The following is a 14995-nucleotide window of genomic DNA, read 5'->3' on the forward strand; positions in this document are numbered from 1 at the left end:
GTGTTCCCTTTTGCCTGGTTACATCACGTTTTGTGATTTAGTTACTGTGTAGTCTTGCAGCATGAGTCATTCGGGCCAGGGAGTGACGGTTGCAGCTATAAATGTCTTAACTTGAACGCTGTGGTGATGAAAGTGGTGTCATAGAGCTGTGTTGTGGACACAATACTGACTTGTAAAGTAGAAGCAGAAGTGTGTGCATAACTCATATCGGCCTCTGCAGTGGGATAAAGTCCAAACTTTAGAAGTGAAAGGACACCACTGCAGTCCATTGAGAGTCACAACATTGCTCACACACGTGCAGGCCTCACAGAGGATTTCATGTGTCAGAGGTATATTTGTAGATTTGTGACATGCGATAGTAGCTTGACAGTTGGTTTGACATGTTTAAATCTGCATTAACTAACTTTCTGGCAACTTTAGGGCATTGGAAACAGCTGCAATATCGCAAACAGTTGTCTAATACATAATGAGCAGATACGGAGGAACACTGACATTCATTGTGAAGTGGTGAACTTCCATTCACCTGGCCACCAGGTGAATGGAAGTTCACTCTCCATGTCCTGCAGGAAATATATTTAGCTTAGACTCTTCAGCATCCAGCCACTAACGTCTCTCTTGTGAAGGCAGAGTACAGTAGACTTGTTAATATTTATTATAGCAGGTTTAAAGAGTGCAGTAAAGCCTTTATAAAGTAAAGAATCATTGAGTTATCAGATTATTTTATGTTCTTTGCACATGGTGCAGTGTGCAACAACACAGCAGGAGAGCTGTGGGTCAAAGAGCGGGGTTATCCCTGTGTCCACCCTAACCTGCAAAAACATCTGGACATGATATCTACCGCTGCTTCTCAGGAATGACGCAGGAGGAAAACCAAGAGTCCCACCCTTACAGCCCATGTCTCCATTGTCCTGATCTTTGCCATCCCAAAATATGCCAAACCCTTGTGGAAGGTGATATCAATTATAGTCTACGTTTCCCCATAAATCACTCGGGGAGCACAGCTTGGAGACAGCTCTGGACAGTATGATGAAAATTGGACCCCAATGGCAACGAGCTGCTCTTTTAAAAAAATCTTTCCAGCACAGAACATTGAGGTGTTGCCAAGGCGATGACACGAATCACTTCTTGTTTTTCTGGTATTATTTGAAGATGCTATTCACAAGTTCCTGTAATCCTTTGTCTGCAAGTAAAATGATACTCCCACTGGTCACTCCCATAATCTCAGCAACAGTTATTCTATTCCTTTATGTATTCATGGGTTTGTTGAACGTCATATTCTGCCTTTGTATAACATAAATGCTTCGACATTGATCTGAGCACACTGTGAAACAAACCCACTCACACACATATTATTTTTACTTTCATTAAAATTGCAGGAAGCTGCCAAAAGTACGCTTAATTCTTAAGAGTGAGAAGCTTTGAGTGTCATAGCTATAAAATTTTTGCCCGACATACGTGTCAGGATCAGTGCCAATGAACATAATGCGTGTTGAAAAATAGAGATGCTCCTTCAGATTCCAGATTTAGTGTGGTTGAACTCTCCCTCACCTCAGAGGCAGGGCAGGGACACAGCAGAAAAAACAGAGAGCGGGCAAGGGGAAATTCCTGCCAGGGATCCATGAGTGTCTTAATACCACAGGAATGCACGAGTGCAATTGACATGACTGTCATGACAACTAGAGATAAACGCAGGTCGTCCCAAACAGCGTTGTGGTTGTTACTGGTGCAGTTCCTGTTGGTCTTACTCCTTAGTGAATATCTGCAGACATATAAGCACATTGTGTTTGTTTTTTGCTACATGCAAATTGCAAACGTATTTGTTTGTTTATAGCAATCATGTCTTCACCTCAATCATGACAGAACGTGTGTGGTCTCTTAACAAGACTTAAGTATGTCAACATAACGCAGAAACATCAAAACAAATGAAAATAATATCAATCTTATCATCCAATTTCTCGTAAAACAGCAAACAAGCATTTTTCTCAAAACAAAGGATTATTTCTTTAAATAACAAAATTCGTTCCATAAGAAATATTCCAGTAATTTAAGCTCAAACAAAATGAAATATTAGTACCTCTGTAATGGTTCCGCACACAGAGATGTGGACTCAAAGGCAGGATTTAGAGGCAGAGCAGTCAAAAGCAATCAAGTGTTTACTTGGTAAGAAATTCAAGGCAGAGTTTGGCTGCAGTCGGCGAGGACAAACAAAGCAGGCGATGGGCAGGCTGGTGCAGCGGGAAGCAGGCTGTGGTCAGGAACAAAGGCTCGACCGCTAACGCCTAGTCCACACGTATGCGGGGATTTGTCGAAAACGTAGCTTTTTCTGTGCGCTTTGGTCTTTTATGCACGTACAAACACAGTTTTAGGTTACTGAGAATGGAGCTTTTAGAAAACTTATTCCAGAGTGAAGATATTATGAAACTCAGTTTGCAGAGTTTTTAACCGGTGATGAAACAGTGCATCCAGTTATCCTCTTTGTTTACAATTGCGAGGGCCTCTGGCTGAAAGTAACCTACCGATAGCGGCCTTTTTTCAGGCTTCTGATTGGCCAACATGTCTTTCAGGTTGGTGTTAGGGTAAGGGTCACCACCCGTTGGTTTGGCATGCTCTTGACAGTGTCTCAGTCGTGTTGTCATATGAACGGCGACTTCTTTTTTGAAACAGTGCTTGTGTTGACAGGATTTTTGGTTAGAATGACGGAGGAAAAAATGCTGTTTTAAAAACACCCACGTACATGTCGAATAGGCTCGAGACAGGCTCGTACATCCAAGAAAAAGAAAAGATATATCTCCCAAAATGTCCAACTATTACTTTAACTAAGAAATTCCAGTCATTTCAGTGCTTAATAGTATTTTTATATTAAATTAATCACATTGTTTTTAGACATTGCAGTTTTCTTTGCAGATCACAATTTGAAATATTAGTCAGAAGAGCAACTGTAATAACACAAGCGGTCATAGCAACAACACCACTTTATCTTAGTGTAATATGGTTACTTTAATGAGTTACCGACTGGACTGGTTCTTTTACTCAAGGGAAATCCACCCTAATGAACCACAAACAGCTTTCGTTCTCCTGCGCTAGACCTTACATAACCCAGTGAGGGAACACCCTGTCACAGCCTGAAAAACAATGTTGATTTGTTACATTGCTGAGCTCCATCGCTGGGTGGATCTCCTCCAAAACTGCCAGCGTTTCTGTTTGTCTCTCAGATTGTTTCTGCATTAGCGAGAAAAAAAGATTTGTCAAGGCTTGTGTGGATTTCTGGTTTACTTGTGCTGCGCAGCTCCATATCGTGCCTCCATTCCCGCTGATGGAGTAGCTCGTGAAGCCTGCTGGCAGAGGGCCCGTTGATCCTTGCTCCTCATCTGTGATCCATATTTTTTTGTATCTCTCAATGCCATCGCATGCTTCCTGGTGTTGAAGATAAAGCACAAGTGCCTTCCTCTGTGGAGCTGTTCTCGAGTGTTCTTTGCTCATGCTTCAGGAAACCAGCAGGGGCCAGGTTAAACACTCTATTAATCCCTGAAATCTATTAAACTCTTTCATTTGCCTTTCATGGCCAGCACCATAACTCCAACAACATTTTTAATGCAATGTTGTGCATATACACTGACAGAAATTAAAGCAGCTTGTATAGCTGTTTCTTTCCCCTCCCTCTTCTCTCATCTGATGAGCACAGCAGTACAGTATAGCAGAGTCCATTATTAGCTGCTATACATGCTGGCTATCTGCCAGGCCCCTCTGGTAAGGCACTCAAAGAGGCCAACGCTAGCCAAAGGCCTGAAGCGTTCCCATGCCAAACAAAAACACATCAGCAAAGTCAATATTGGCCTTTTATGCTGCCAACCAGCAGCAGGAAAAGAAGAGTAAAAGGAACGAAAATACCTCGGAGGATATCTAAAGGCTGAATGAAAACACTTAGGTGGTATGAACGGAGCCACAATGAAACCTGGAGTTTGCTGAAGTGCTCCCGCAGGTCCGTGCGTCTCCAGGGGGCTGTAACCCATCACACTTCCGTCCATTCTCTGTGTGAGGTTAATTGGACAACACTTTGTCAGGATGTGTGTGAGTCACTCACACTGGCCTTTTTTTTGTTTTTAATGGAACGATCACTTTCCTCTGATAACAGCACTCACGTTTCACTGGCAGGACTGAAGACTCAGAAGGACAATAAAGTCAACAGCAATCCAAGCTATGATGCTCTTCCAGTGACAGGCATCATAAATCTGATGCTTAGTGCGTTTTAAAAGTTCTTTTCTGACGTCTGTAAGAGTAGCTCTGGACCGCCTCTCTGCGTGCTGAACGCAAAGAGAGCGATAGTGGTATGGATTAGTGTTTTTTACACGGTAAACAGCAGGGAGAGCACAATAGCTTGGCGCGTCATGTTTTGTTGCACTATGAAATACTGCGCCTTCAGGATTTTTGGATGTGCCTCACTGAATTTCACCCTGTGTGGTTGGTCTTGATCTCGATGAGATTACCTGATCAAATGAAGGTTACAATAAACAAAGGTGAATCTGGATCTAGAGAAAGACGGCAGCGTTTCATTTTGAAAATCTGGCGTTTAGTGGCGATGACTGAAGTGCCTGAGCGTAACATGCAGCAGGAATGCCCTGACATGAAGTGCATTGTCTGCGTTTTGCGACTGTCATCTGCCTGTCTAAGAAAAATACACCACCAAACAACAACTGATTTTTGAGGGACTTTTTCCTTGTGGTTTTGCACTTTAGTTGCACTGCCAATACACCTGCACTCACTCACTCACAGCCGCAGATGCTAATCCAACATCCAGACCATTGTGCGTTGAAGTCTTGCACACGGATACACAATGGTGCACTTCACCAGTGACTTTGTTTTAACAGAAGTAGGAAGTTTGAGCTTTCATTTGTGGTCATCATCAGCAGTGACGACCTTGTGTGTAGCAATCACTTTGAGCCCCTAAACATCCTAAAGCCACGCTTGTTAAACTTTGTTGAACAGGTATTTGGTTTGAATTAATCATTTCTCAAAGTCTTAACCTTGTTTGCAGTCAGTCAGTTTGGTTCACTGACTTCTCTCTGGAGAGTCATCCTGGTCATATCCTGTCAGGAGACTATTTGACCTCAAAGACAGGAGGGGAAAATGCCAAGAGAGCTTATGTGTGTGTGTGTGTGTATGTTTGTTCAGGTTTGTCAAGACCTGCATATGTTTCAGCTTGAACGTATGCAACTGCATCTGTGTGATGTTACCTATCTTGCTAGTGTCGAAATCTCTAAATGAGTGTTCACTGAGGAAAAGGATTTTAGGGAATTTGTTGACACTTCTGGATTCTTTAGCACTCTCCACAGTGGGTCTTACAGCTGTTGGAAACACCAGATGGGGTCAGGATTCATGCTCCCATTTGGATCATGTGATAGTGACGGACATATTTCTTGCTTTTTTTTGCATAACACAGTCATTTTCTCCAAAGGCCACGAATGCTCAGTGCCGAAGAGTTTCCCCACAGCTGAGTAATACTCCTCAGCAGATGTTCACGTTGTATTCTTAGCGGCACCAGCACATTAAACCCAGCAGAGGAGAGACTCCTCATGATTCACAGTGCAGCCTGGATATGTGGATACAGACCAGGGCGCTCTCTGAAGAGCTCAGACAAATGCTTTCTTGCTCTCAGATTTGTTGCCAGATTTCCTTTAACTCTGTAAGACGTTACATCTGTACGTGGGTATGTGCAAATTTAACAATGCAAAAAAGCCTCAGAGGAATGAAATGAGATTTAGGTCGGTTGATACTAGTTTAAAGCACAAGATGGCACAGGATTGCACTAGTTTGAAAGAAACATAAATATATATATAAAATGTAAGACATATGAAAAAAAATTCTCTGTTTGATCTCAAATTTTATTAGAACTGGATTTCCTGTCTTCATAACCGAACCCCTGCACTCCAGGAGCGCATGTTGTGAGAACATATTGAACCCTGCTGTTTTTTTCAGCAGTCTTCTTGCGTCCAAAATCTTCCGATATTAAAGATTAAACCAGGTGGATTAGATTTTTTATGAAGTCAGGAGGTAAGCTTTGCTCCCCTAAATCTACTCAGTGGCTGCTGGTATTAAATCCCCCCCGCCAAAAAAAAAGTATTCTGAATAATTTTTTTTTTTTTTTTTTTTTTTTTTATAACCACATGCTGTCATTTTGAAATGTCACCGGTGCCCCCATGTTCCCGTTCCTGACCCTTTGAAGTGACACTTCGTCCTCCATAAAGTGCTAAATTATGACTGTTGGAAGGGTCCATTTCTCCCCAGGGGGGGTTTTCACAGGCAATTACTGTTATATACAGGCAATTATTGCTCTGAAGTGTGTTGTGGTCAGGGGACATAAAGTTGAGGTCAAGTTTAAGAATACACACTGTGACATAAACAGATTTAATGCTGTTTGGATATTTGGCATATAACTAATTATTCTGAGGACGCATGTAGCAAGACAAGGACCACTTACTGTGTCAATATACATGCAGAACAGCCTAAATCCTGCAGGCCAAGGAGCACCAATAAAGACCACAACTTTAGGTTTCCTGTTTCCAAAGTCTCGGTTTAATATGGTTGATGATTACAAGCTTGGGGGCCATGATGAGTCTTTGCGGCTACTGAGTTCATCATCACAATGAACAGCCTCTCCACAACATCCAGTGAGCAGTGACAGGTATAATGAGCAACGTTGAACACCTTCACAATAGGCCCTAAAACAATATCTTTTATAGATATCCTGCCATCAAGCAGTCATCCAATGAAAGTTTGCGTGTTGAGCATCACATCCAAACTGAAGGCGCGCACACAAACGTGCTCCCTGTGGCCCCAGGAAAACAAACTTGATTGGGAGCATTAACCTAGCAGGGGGAGGTAGCACCCTCCCCACCCTTCCCTTTCCACTTATGGACCCCGACCACGGTGACATAAAGTCCAGGAAGGGAGAGGCTGCAAGGACACATGTTCAGCACTCTCCTTCCGACCATCACAAGAAAGCGGTTTATCGCTATCTGTTTGCTCAGGAGGCTAGAGTCAACTGCTGGAGGGAAGCAGGAGGAAGCTTTCAATCAAGATAATACATGAAAAGTTTGGATGTGTACCAAGACTTTAATAGGCTAATCGACTGCAGCACTGGAAAAAGTTAAGAAACAGAGCAGGACTGACCTCCATTCCTGTTCCTGCCTTCTATTGCCGCGGTTAAAGGTCACATAAACCCAACTTACCCGAGGTTACAGCTCAGATGCTGCTGAATGCAAAATGTATACATCTTGAAGAACACTTAACGCACACATGCATTCTTTCCTATATCTAATCAACACACCGCTTCCCCTGCAGATTAGCAATTGTAATATGGGAGGTTGTTTTTCAGTATGTTGTTTTCAGTTGGTTTTTCATCGCAACTTAGCTCGCTGTGGATTTGGTCGATAATTAATTCATAGTCCGTAAATGATGCACTTCAAAAGACTGTTAAACAAGTTCAAACATGTTTAATGCATGCTGCTGTGTGGCTGTTAATTAGCCAACTGTAAAGGCTAAATCTAAACCTTCAGGGACACAGCTGAAAGTGCTGATGAGGCCAGACACCAACTTAGTGAAAAGGGCGATGAGATGAAAATAAAAAAATAAATAAAAAAAAAAAAAAAATATATATATATATATATATATATATATATATATATATATATATATATATATACACATATATATACACATATTAAAGAAAACTCTTACTGAAGAATAAACAAACATATTAATTAGCAGTTCAACAGCCAGGAAAGAATAAACGCATACGAAAATTAAACACACACTTATTTAGTATACTGGGAATGGAAATGATTAGTATTCCCCTTTTCAGCAAAATACTTTTTATTTTTTAATTGTTTCACAGATGACTGAGATGCAGAAACGCATGTAACGAGAAATCTTTCATCCTCGAGCCCATTAGGACCATAGCATACAGGCCATGAAGCAAGTATGAACAGTACATACAACCACTTCAGGATTTTGATCATCCAAATAAATTCTGAACGTCTTGCCATTAAATCTGGAGGGGCCCACTCTATAACTCTAAATGAGATAGAATTACAGAGAAGCAAGACTTTAGTCTCCAGTAATTGCTCTATCTACACATAATGTGCAGTATATATATAAAAAATGTCTTGTATAATTGAGAGTAAGTGAAAACTCTACAGTGCGTGACAACAGTACAGTACAGTACTGTTTTTTTCTGCAGAGCTGAAAGTGAGAACATGCCAACAATGAGCAATAGAGAACAGCTTGACAGCATCCTGAAAATTAGTGCAAGTCACATTCCTGGGCCTCCTCCACTGAGACGAGGAAAGGTGTCTTTAATGGGGACCTCCAGTAAACAGAAGCCTCAGGTTGACTGAAATGATGTGCTCCGAGTCGGAGCTGTTTACAGTAACGGTGAAGAATGTGTCTTAGAGGCAGCTGCAGGAAGAAGAATCACCCTCTTCAAGACAAAACACAAATGCATCAACCTGGAGTTTGACCTCTGCGGTAATAGATTATTCAACCCCTCCAAAATCTTTATTTTGCTCAAAATAATGTTTCAATTATCTTATTTCAGGAGATAAGTGGCACTTAATGAGCTGCAGTGAATCATCCTTGGAGATCCCCATCAACTGCTGCTCTCGAGAATCAGAGAGACACCATGAAGGACTCTTGTATGGACAGACTTATAAAACTCAGTCCTTTGCAGCTACAAAATGACAGTCAAAGCCTGAAGCTTTTTTACTGCCTTCCTCAGAGACTCTTGAGGCCCCCGTTCTCGGTGACTCCAACTTACTCTGCCTCAACCCCGCTTACGAAAAGGCATATATCATCTTCTAGTTGGCCAGAGCACGCCGTGCCACCAGTGCTTCCATCACCGCTGCAGTAATGCGAAACGTGGGTAAAACTCATAAATGTCAAATTCTCTTTAGCCAATCTGGGTATACTTTATGCACGACTGTGGGTCTTTGTGGGCTGAGCTTCGGCAGACTGCTGCGGAGGCAGCCATCTGCTTCTTATAAATCACAACAACTTACACACTCATCTGAAAAACACTCACAGCATTTCAATGGACTGTGTCCAGGATGATGGAGGTGAAAAACAAATCACGGAAGAATAACTAGCTCATGTGTGGTAAAGATAGTGCAAATGATATCGCTGAAGAACTATAATGACACCCAACTGTAAGAGATAAAATGGGATTATGTAGGTATTTATGAGACATCTGGCACCAATTTAAACTCGTATATTCCTTATCAGGTAACCTTGGACATCACATGACCAAATTGGTATGACATCACAGTTGTGATTCAGGACTAAAGTGTTTCATACAGCTGGACTAAAGTTTATCTTTTACTGGAAACATATTGGCTTGTTTGGTCTGTTTTACTTTTTCATTTTTCAGTCGATGTCAGGCGATGTGGGCCATTCAGGCCCTTTCTGACGGTTAGAGTCCTTCTGGTCTTTTTCATTTCTCTAAGAGATTTTCTTTCTTTTGAGGCACAGATTTATCACAGGCCATTGGCAGACAATAGCAACCCTGCAGGCTAACCTGTTCTCCATCCAGCCAAGTGCTTGAATCAATAAAACCTATTTTTCTGAAGCCCGGACAACTTTATATCATTAAATGCCTGTGTCCTCACAGCACCAAGTGTGAAAAATAGCTTCCTCCATGTGACCATTAAACTATCTATCTGTGTCATACTGACACACAACTTATATTTTAAGTGATGGCACAGCAGAATGACAGAGACAGATGGAGGGTGGTGGCTGACAAGAATAAGTCTGTGAAATCTCACAGAGACATTTACACATGAAAACAGCGGCCAAATACAGACAGAAAACAGAAGTGGAGATCATAATGTATAATTTAAACTGGGAGAGGATCCAAAAAGTTTGCCAATTTTATGACATTGACACCATTTAGTAAACTATGCCCCACATTACTTAACTACGTGTCCTATTAAACACAATACTGATTACAAATCAGCTGTGTTACCCAACAGAGTATCATATTAGCGCCCAAAAATAAATCTATTTTTGAGGTTGTGTGTTATGCCTTCTCAGAAAATGCCACTGCCATTGTTCTTTTTCACGGTAGAGAAACATTATCAGAACTCACAAATATGTTGCAGCCTATTATTGTGTGCAAGGGACAAAAAGTTTTGGTGTGTGTGTGTGTATTCATGTGTGTGTGTATGTGTGTAGATAGATAGATAGATTTTTTAGTATTTTAAATTAGTTTTTGTTGTTTTATATTTATTGTAATTTTTGGGTGTATTTTATATATGTTGCTATCAAGGTGTCACTTCGAAAGAAAGCTTGCTCTCAATAACCTAAAATAAGATGATAAAATAAATAAAATTAATAACTGCAATCTTCTCATCAACAGTCAGAGGTCAGATTAAATCCACTGCGTGGGACTGAGACCAGTTAATTATCCATATGAAATTTGCGCCATCTAGTGTCAAAAAGTTCGTACTGTTTTATTTTGAAGTCGGAAGTGTGAAGCCCAAATACAGCATACAGCTGAATCAAGTTACACACTGATACCTCGAGTAAGACATGACGTAAAGGTACTTTGCCTTCAAAATAAAATACAATGTGAACCTTTATATCATAAAGTTCAGATTGTAAACTTAAAAAAAAAGTTAATAGCCACATGTAAGAATATGTGCTGTATTTACCTGAATTTTCATTTTAGTCGTTAGATATTAGGGCACGGTTTGTAGCTACATATGTTTCTTATTGTGAAGGGTATTAGAGGAAGTTGTATTTTATGTTGTAGTAATCTTGGCGGTGTCATCCACGCTGCATGCAGACAGTAAAAGGAGTAAGAGCATGTCTTACATTGCGAAGATCGGCCCGTCCATCCTAAGCAGTGACCTGTCCCGTCTGGGCAGCGAGTGTGTGCGGATGATGGAGTGCGGGGCAGATTACCTGCACCTCGACGTTATGGACGGGTCAGTTTAATTCGCTGCTTAGATAAGATAGCATGCTAACGGCTAGTAAGCCGATTGGGAAGTTCAGTGCGGTAGGGCTAAAGTTGGCTAACATCAACAAGCTAAGATAGCTTGCAAGAAGTTAAGCTGGGGAAGCCAGTGTTCATGTTACTAAATTTATCTGGTTAAATTGTGCCATAGAAGAGGTATTAAACGTTATAATAATAATAACTTCTTTCTTCCTGCTAGTTCAATTGTTTTACCTTCCTCTACACTTACAGCAAGACGTTACTTAATAGCTGTTTATGCAAGAGGAGTAAATGTCATCACAGGCTGAAGTCAACTCTCTGTTTGCGTTCCCTCTTAAAGGCACTTTGTCCCCAACATCACGTTTGGCCATCCCATGGTAGAGTGCCTGAGGAAGTCCGTAGGCCAGGAGCCTTTTTTTGGTGAGAGAAAACCACACACATGCTAGATTTAAGTTAGTTACCCCAATTGAATTGAGTCACAATGCCTGTGCTGCATGGTGGAGTGCAGCATCGTGACGCTGTTAATGTTGCAGACATGCACATGATGGTGTCGAGGCCGGAGCAGTGGGTGAAGCCCATGGCTGCAGCAGGAGCCAGCCAGTACACATTCCACTTAGAGGCCACCACCAACCCTGGAAACCTCATTAAGGAGATCAGAGCGAGTGGCATGAAGGTGAGAAATCAAAGCAAATAGGGCTTTAGTGTGAGTACGGTACAGTAGTAGAATAAATGGGTAATGAATGTTCATACTTAACAATACATAAAGATTTGTACCTCTTGATGGGAAAATTTGAAATATTGGCAGCAGCTACAAACACAAGTGCTGAGTTGACTGTATTTCAGCATGTTCATACTACCACTGTGTGAGCTTTGCAGGTGGGTTTGGCCATAAAGCCCGGTACTACTGTTGAAGAGCTAGCACCCTGGGCTAACCAGATCGACATGGCTCTGGTCATGACTGTTGAACCTGGCTTTGGAGGACAGAAGTTCATGGAGGACATGATGCCCAAGGTAAGGACTAACCACAGGTCGAGGAAAAGGTAACAGGAAACTCGTGCATTCCTGTGACAACACAAATTAGGTTTCAAAGCTTACCGAACAGTAAAATAGCACTGCTTTGATGCAATAACAGCAAATGTTGAATGGAGTATGTTGTTCACAGTACAAGTGGGGTTCATAGGGGTATTGTCCTCCAGATACTGTATTTTGAGGCACAATGAGATACATAGCGAGCCGTAGTGGAGTGCATGCAGCCTACTGCCCTGATTTTGTGCTGCAGTAAGAGAGCAGAGATAAATTTAGAGAAATCTGCATCATTGAAATCACCAATGACTTTTCCCCTGTGAATGCAGTACTCCAAAATTGGCCAACAAAAGAGCCACACCAAATGTGCAGCACAGTTATGGAGAACACAAACATGTTGACCTTTGTCACCAGAAGAAATAAACTTCTGGCCATCTCTCTCTTAACCACTGCACCACAGGCACATGCTGCATCCATTGCATCTTCAACAGTTGTTGTTAGGAGAGCCTGCAGATCATAGACAGCTGGCAGGTGGTCTGCAACCAAGGTATGACGTGCTAAGCAGACAAACTAGAAGACTAGTTATAGTTTCTTGCACACTTCTGCTAAATAGTAGGAATACAGACAAAGATTACATAAGTGCAAGGTAAAGTTTCGCAGTGATGTGAGACTCAATTTCCATACAAGTCTCTGCTAAACCACAGAACTACACAAACTTGTATTACATAAGTACTAAATAAAGATGAGTTTCAGTTTCAGTGTTCTCCTCTCTTAAATGTTCACAGCCCAAATAGACGCTCTTGTTCACCAAAGACTAGCATTCAAATCTGGTACAGAGGAAGTTTTCTGTGTCTTTTTTCGCAGTCCTTCTAACTTCTGAAAATCATGTTGTAGCAGTAGAGTTATGCAGGTTTCAACCTCTTTCTTTCATTTCTGTGCGTGTGACCCAGGTGAGCTGGTTGAGGAGTCAGTTCCGTTCGTTAGACATTGAAGTAGACGGAGGCGTCGGTCCTGACACCATTCATAAATGTGCAGAGGTGAGGAAATAAAATAAGCTCATATAAAATTCAGATCATATTTTGTGAGTCTCCTACAGTAAGTGTATTCTCGTGTTTGCTTCAGGCAGGAGCCAACATGATCGTGTCAGGCAGCGCTGTGATAGGCAGCGACGACCCTCGTTCCGTCATCGCTCTCCTGCGCACCGCGGTGGCCGAAGCAATCCAGAAACGTTCGCTTGACCGCTGAGATGTCCGCTTTGTTGGTGCTCTACCTGCCCGTCCCAGCAACACAACACAGCGGCCGGTGGAACAGACATTTCTGTTGTGGAGGTCGGGGGTCACGGTCAGAGCAGGGGGCTTCTGTGGAGGAGCGAACAGACGGCCAAATCCAAATCACTTTTGATGTGAGTGACGCTGCACAGTGCCTCTGAAAAAACTTTTCTGGACTTCATCCTGTCCTGCCACAATTTCCTCTCTGAACAGGTAACTCGCAGTGAGTCTGGCCTCAGCACGGGGACGAGCATTTCACGACTGGAGCCGACGTGACACTAGATTTCACATCTGTAAACATTCCTGACTATTCTTTGATTTACACTGTAAGTTTGAAGTATGAATTAATTGTGAAAATAAAATGGCCCGAGGAGCACTGTGTTTAGCACATCTTCAGTTTTGCAAGTCATTTTTTGACTTCAACCTGAAATTATGTTTCATACCTTGTTAAATAGTTTTGGCTCTTCTCTCTGCTGAGGAACAATAATGTACTCTTCTAAATTCCATGAGATTTGGTTGTGCAGAATATAAAAGGTCGGATAAAGTGAAGTATGGATCCGTCGCAGTTTGACCTTGAGTGAGGTTCATATCATCAAATAGGAGAAGGGTGTTGGCAGACCAATTAACTTTATTTGTACAGCCATGATTCCCAAAAAGTTGGGATGCTGTGCAACACATAATTAAACAGAATGTGCTAACTTGCTAATTCTTTTTGACACATGCTCAATTGAAAACAGTACAAAGACAATAGATTTAAAGTTTAAAGACCTCATCAGCTTCACTGATTTTTGTAAATATCTGCTCATTCTGAATTTGATGCAGCAACACGTGTCACACAGGAGCAACAAAAGGCTGGGAAAGTTGTGAAACACTCCAAAAACACCTGTTTGGAACGTTCCACAGGTAAACAGGTTGATGGGTAACAGGTGATAGGATCATGATTGGGTATGAAGCCTCCTGGAAAGGCTCAGTAGGTCACAAGCAAGGATGAGGGGACAATATTGTGGTACACGTCCAGTCAGATCTCTTGTAATGATGTCTTTAAAAAGATGTTCAATATTTTGTGCTGATGAAAAGCAAACCTGCATTTCTACATATAAGGCCGAATCAGTCATTTTCAAGGCAGCCTAAAGTGAAACCAGAACAATGAAAATTATATATAAAAAAATACATCAAATGTAAATAATATTTAACTAAAAGTGTACTGTATAAGATTCAGAGGTGGAATGTAACTAAGTACATTTCTGTACTTTACAATTTATGTTGCTTTTCTTGTTGTTTCATGTTTTTTTTTCTCCATTTTAATGTACTCCACTACATTTCAGAGGGAAATACTGTATTTCTTACTCACCTACATTTGCAGAACATTACTAGTTACTTTGGAGATTTAAATACATGGCACATTGATTAAACCACCAAACAGTATATAAAACATTAAAATTAGCTCCACTTTGAGCAAATACATTAGTGAAAGGCTACTTGCACATAACAGTCTGATAATGTAATCTAGAATACAGTACTTTTTTGCGCATAATCAGCACTTTTAATGCTAAGTTTCTCTTGCTCTTACTTCTTTAGTACTTTTACCTGAGCCTTTGGATGGTGAACTTAAATAACTTAAAATAACTCAGCAGTGTTCCTGGCTTTTACTCCTTTTTTCTTTTTCTTACACTAGATGGCGAGATTGGACAAAAGTCCCTTAATGTTAAGGGGATTT

General features: G+C 41.3%; 1 protein-coding gene across 1 annotated transcript; it reads left to right on the forward strand.

Annotated features, from left to right (window-relative positions):
* Window positions 1–10824: 10824 nt before the first annotated feature.
* rpe (ribulose-5-phosphate-3-epimerase) lies at window positions 10825–14013 on the forward strand. Its single transcript, XM_041950954.1, has 6 exons — window positions 10825–10979; window positions 11328–11407; window positions 11521–11660; window positions 11864–11998; window positions 12961–13047; window positions 13133–14013. Exons 1-6 carry the CDS (start codon window positions 10858–10860, stop codon window positions 13253–13255), a joined length of 687 nt encoding a protein of 228 aa, XP_041806888.1. The 5' UTR covers window positions 10825–10857; the 3' UTR covers window positions 13256–14013.
* The last annotated feature ends 982 nt before the right edge of the window (window positions 14014–14995 follow it).

Source organism: Chelmon rostratus, chromosome 13 (assembly GCF_017976325.1).
Source record: "Chelmon rostratus isolate fCheRos1 chromosome 13, fCheRos1.pri, whole genome shotgun sequence".
NCBI classification, from domain to species: Eukaryota; Metazoa; Chordata; class Actinopteri; order Chaetodontiformes; family Chaetodontidae; genus Chelmon; species Chelmon rostratus.

What these genes read in the sequence shown, in the direction of transcription:
- rpe (XM_041950954.1), top strand. Translation starts at nt 10,858, where the DNA reads ATGTCTTACATTGCGAAGATCGGCCCGTCCATCCTAAGCAGTGACCTG. An exon ending in CACCTCGACGTTATGGACGG is followed by an intron (nt 10,980 to 11,327) that starts GTCAGTTTAATT and finishes TCCCTCTTAAAG; the next exon opens with GCACTTTGTCCCCAACATCA. An exon ending in TCAGAGCGAGTGGCATGAAG is followed by an intron (nt 11,661 to 11,863) that starts GTGAGAAATCAA and finishes TGAGCTTTGCAG; the next exon opens with GTGGGTTTGGCCATAAAGCC.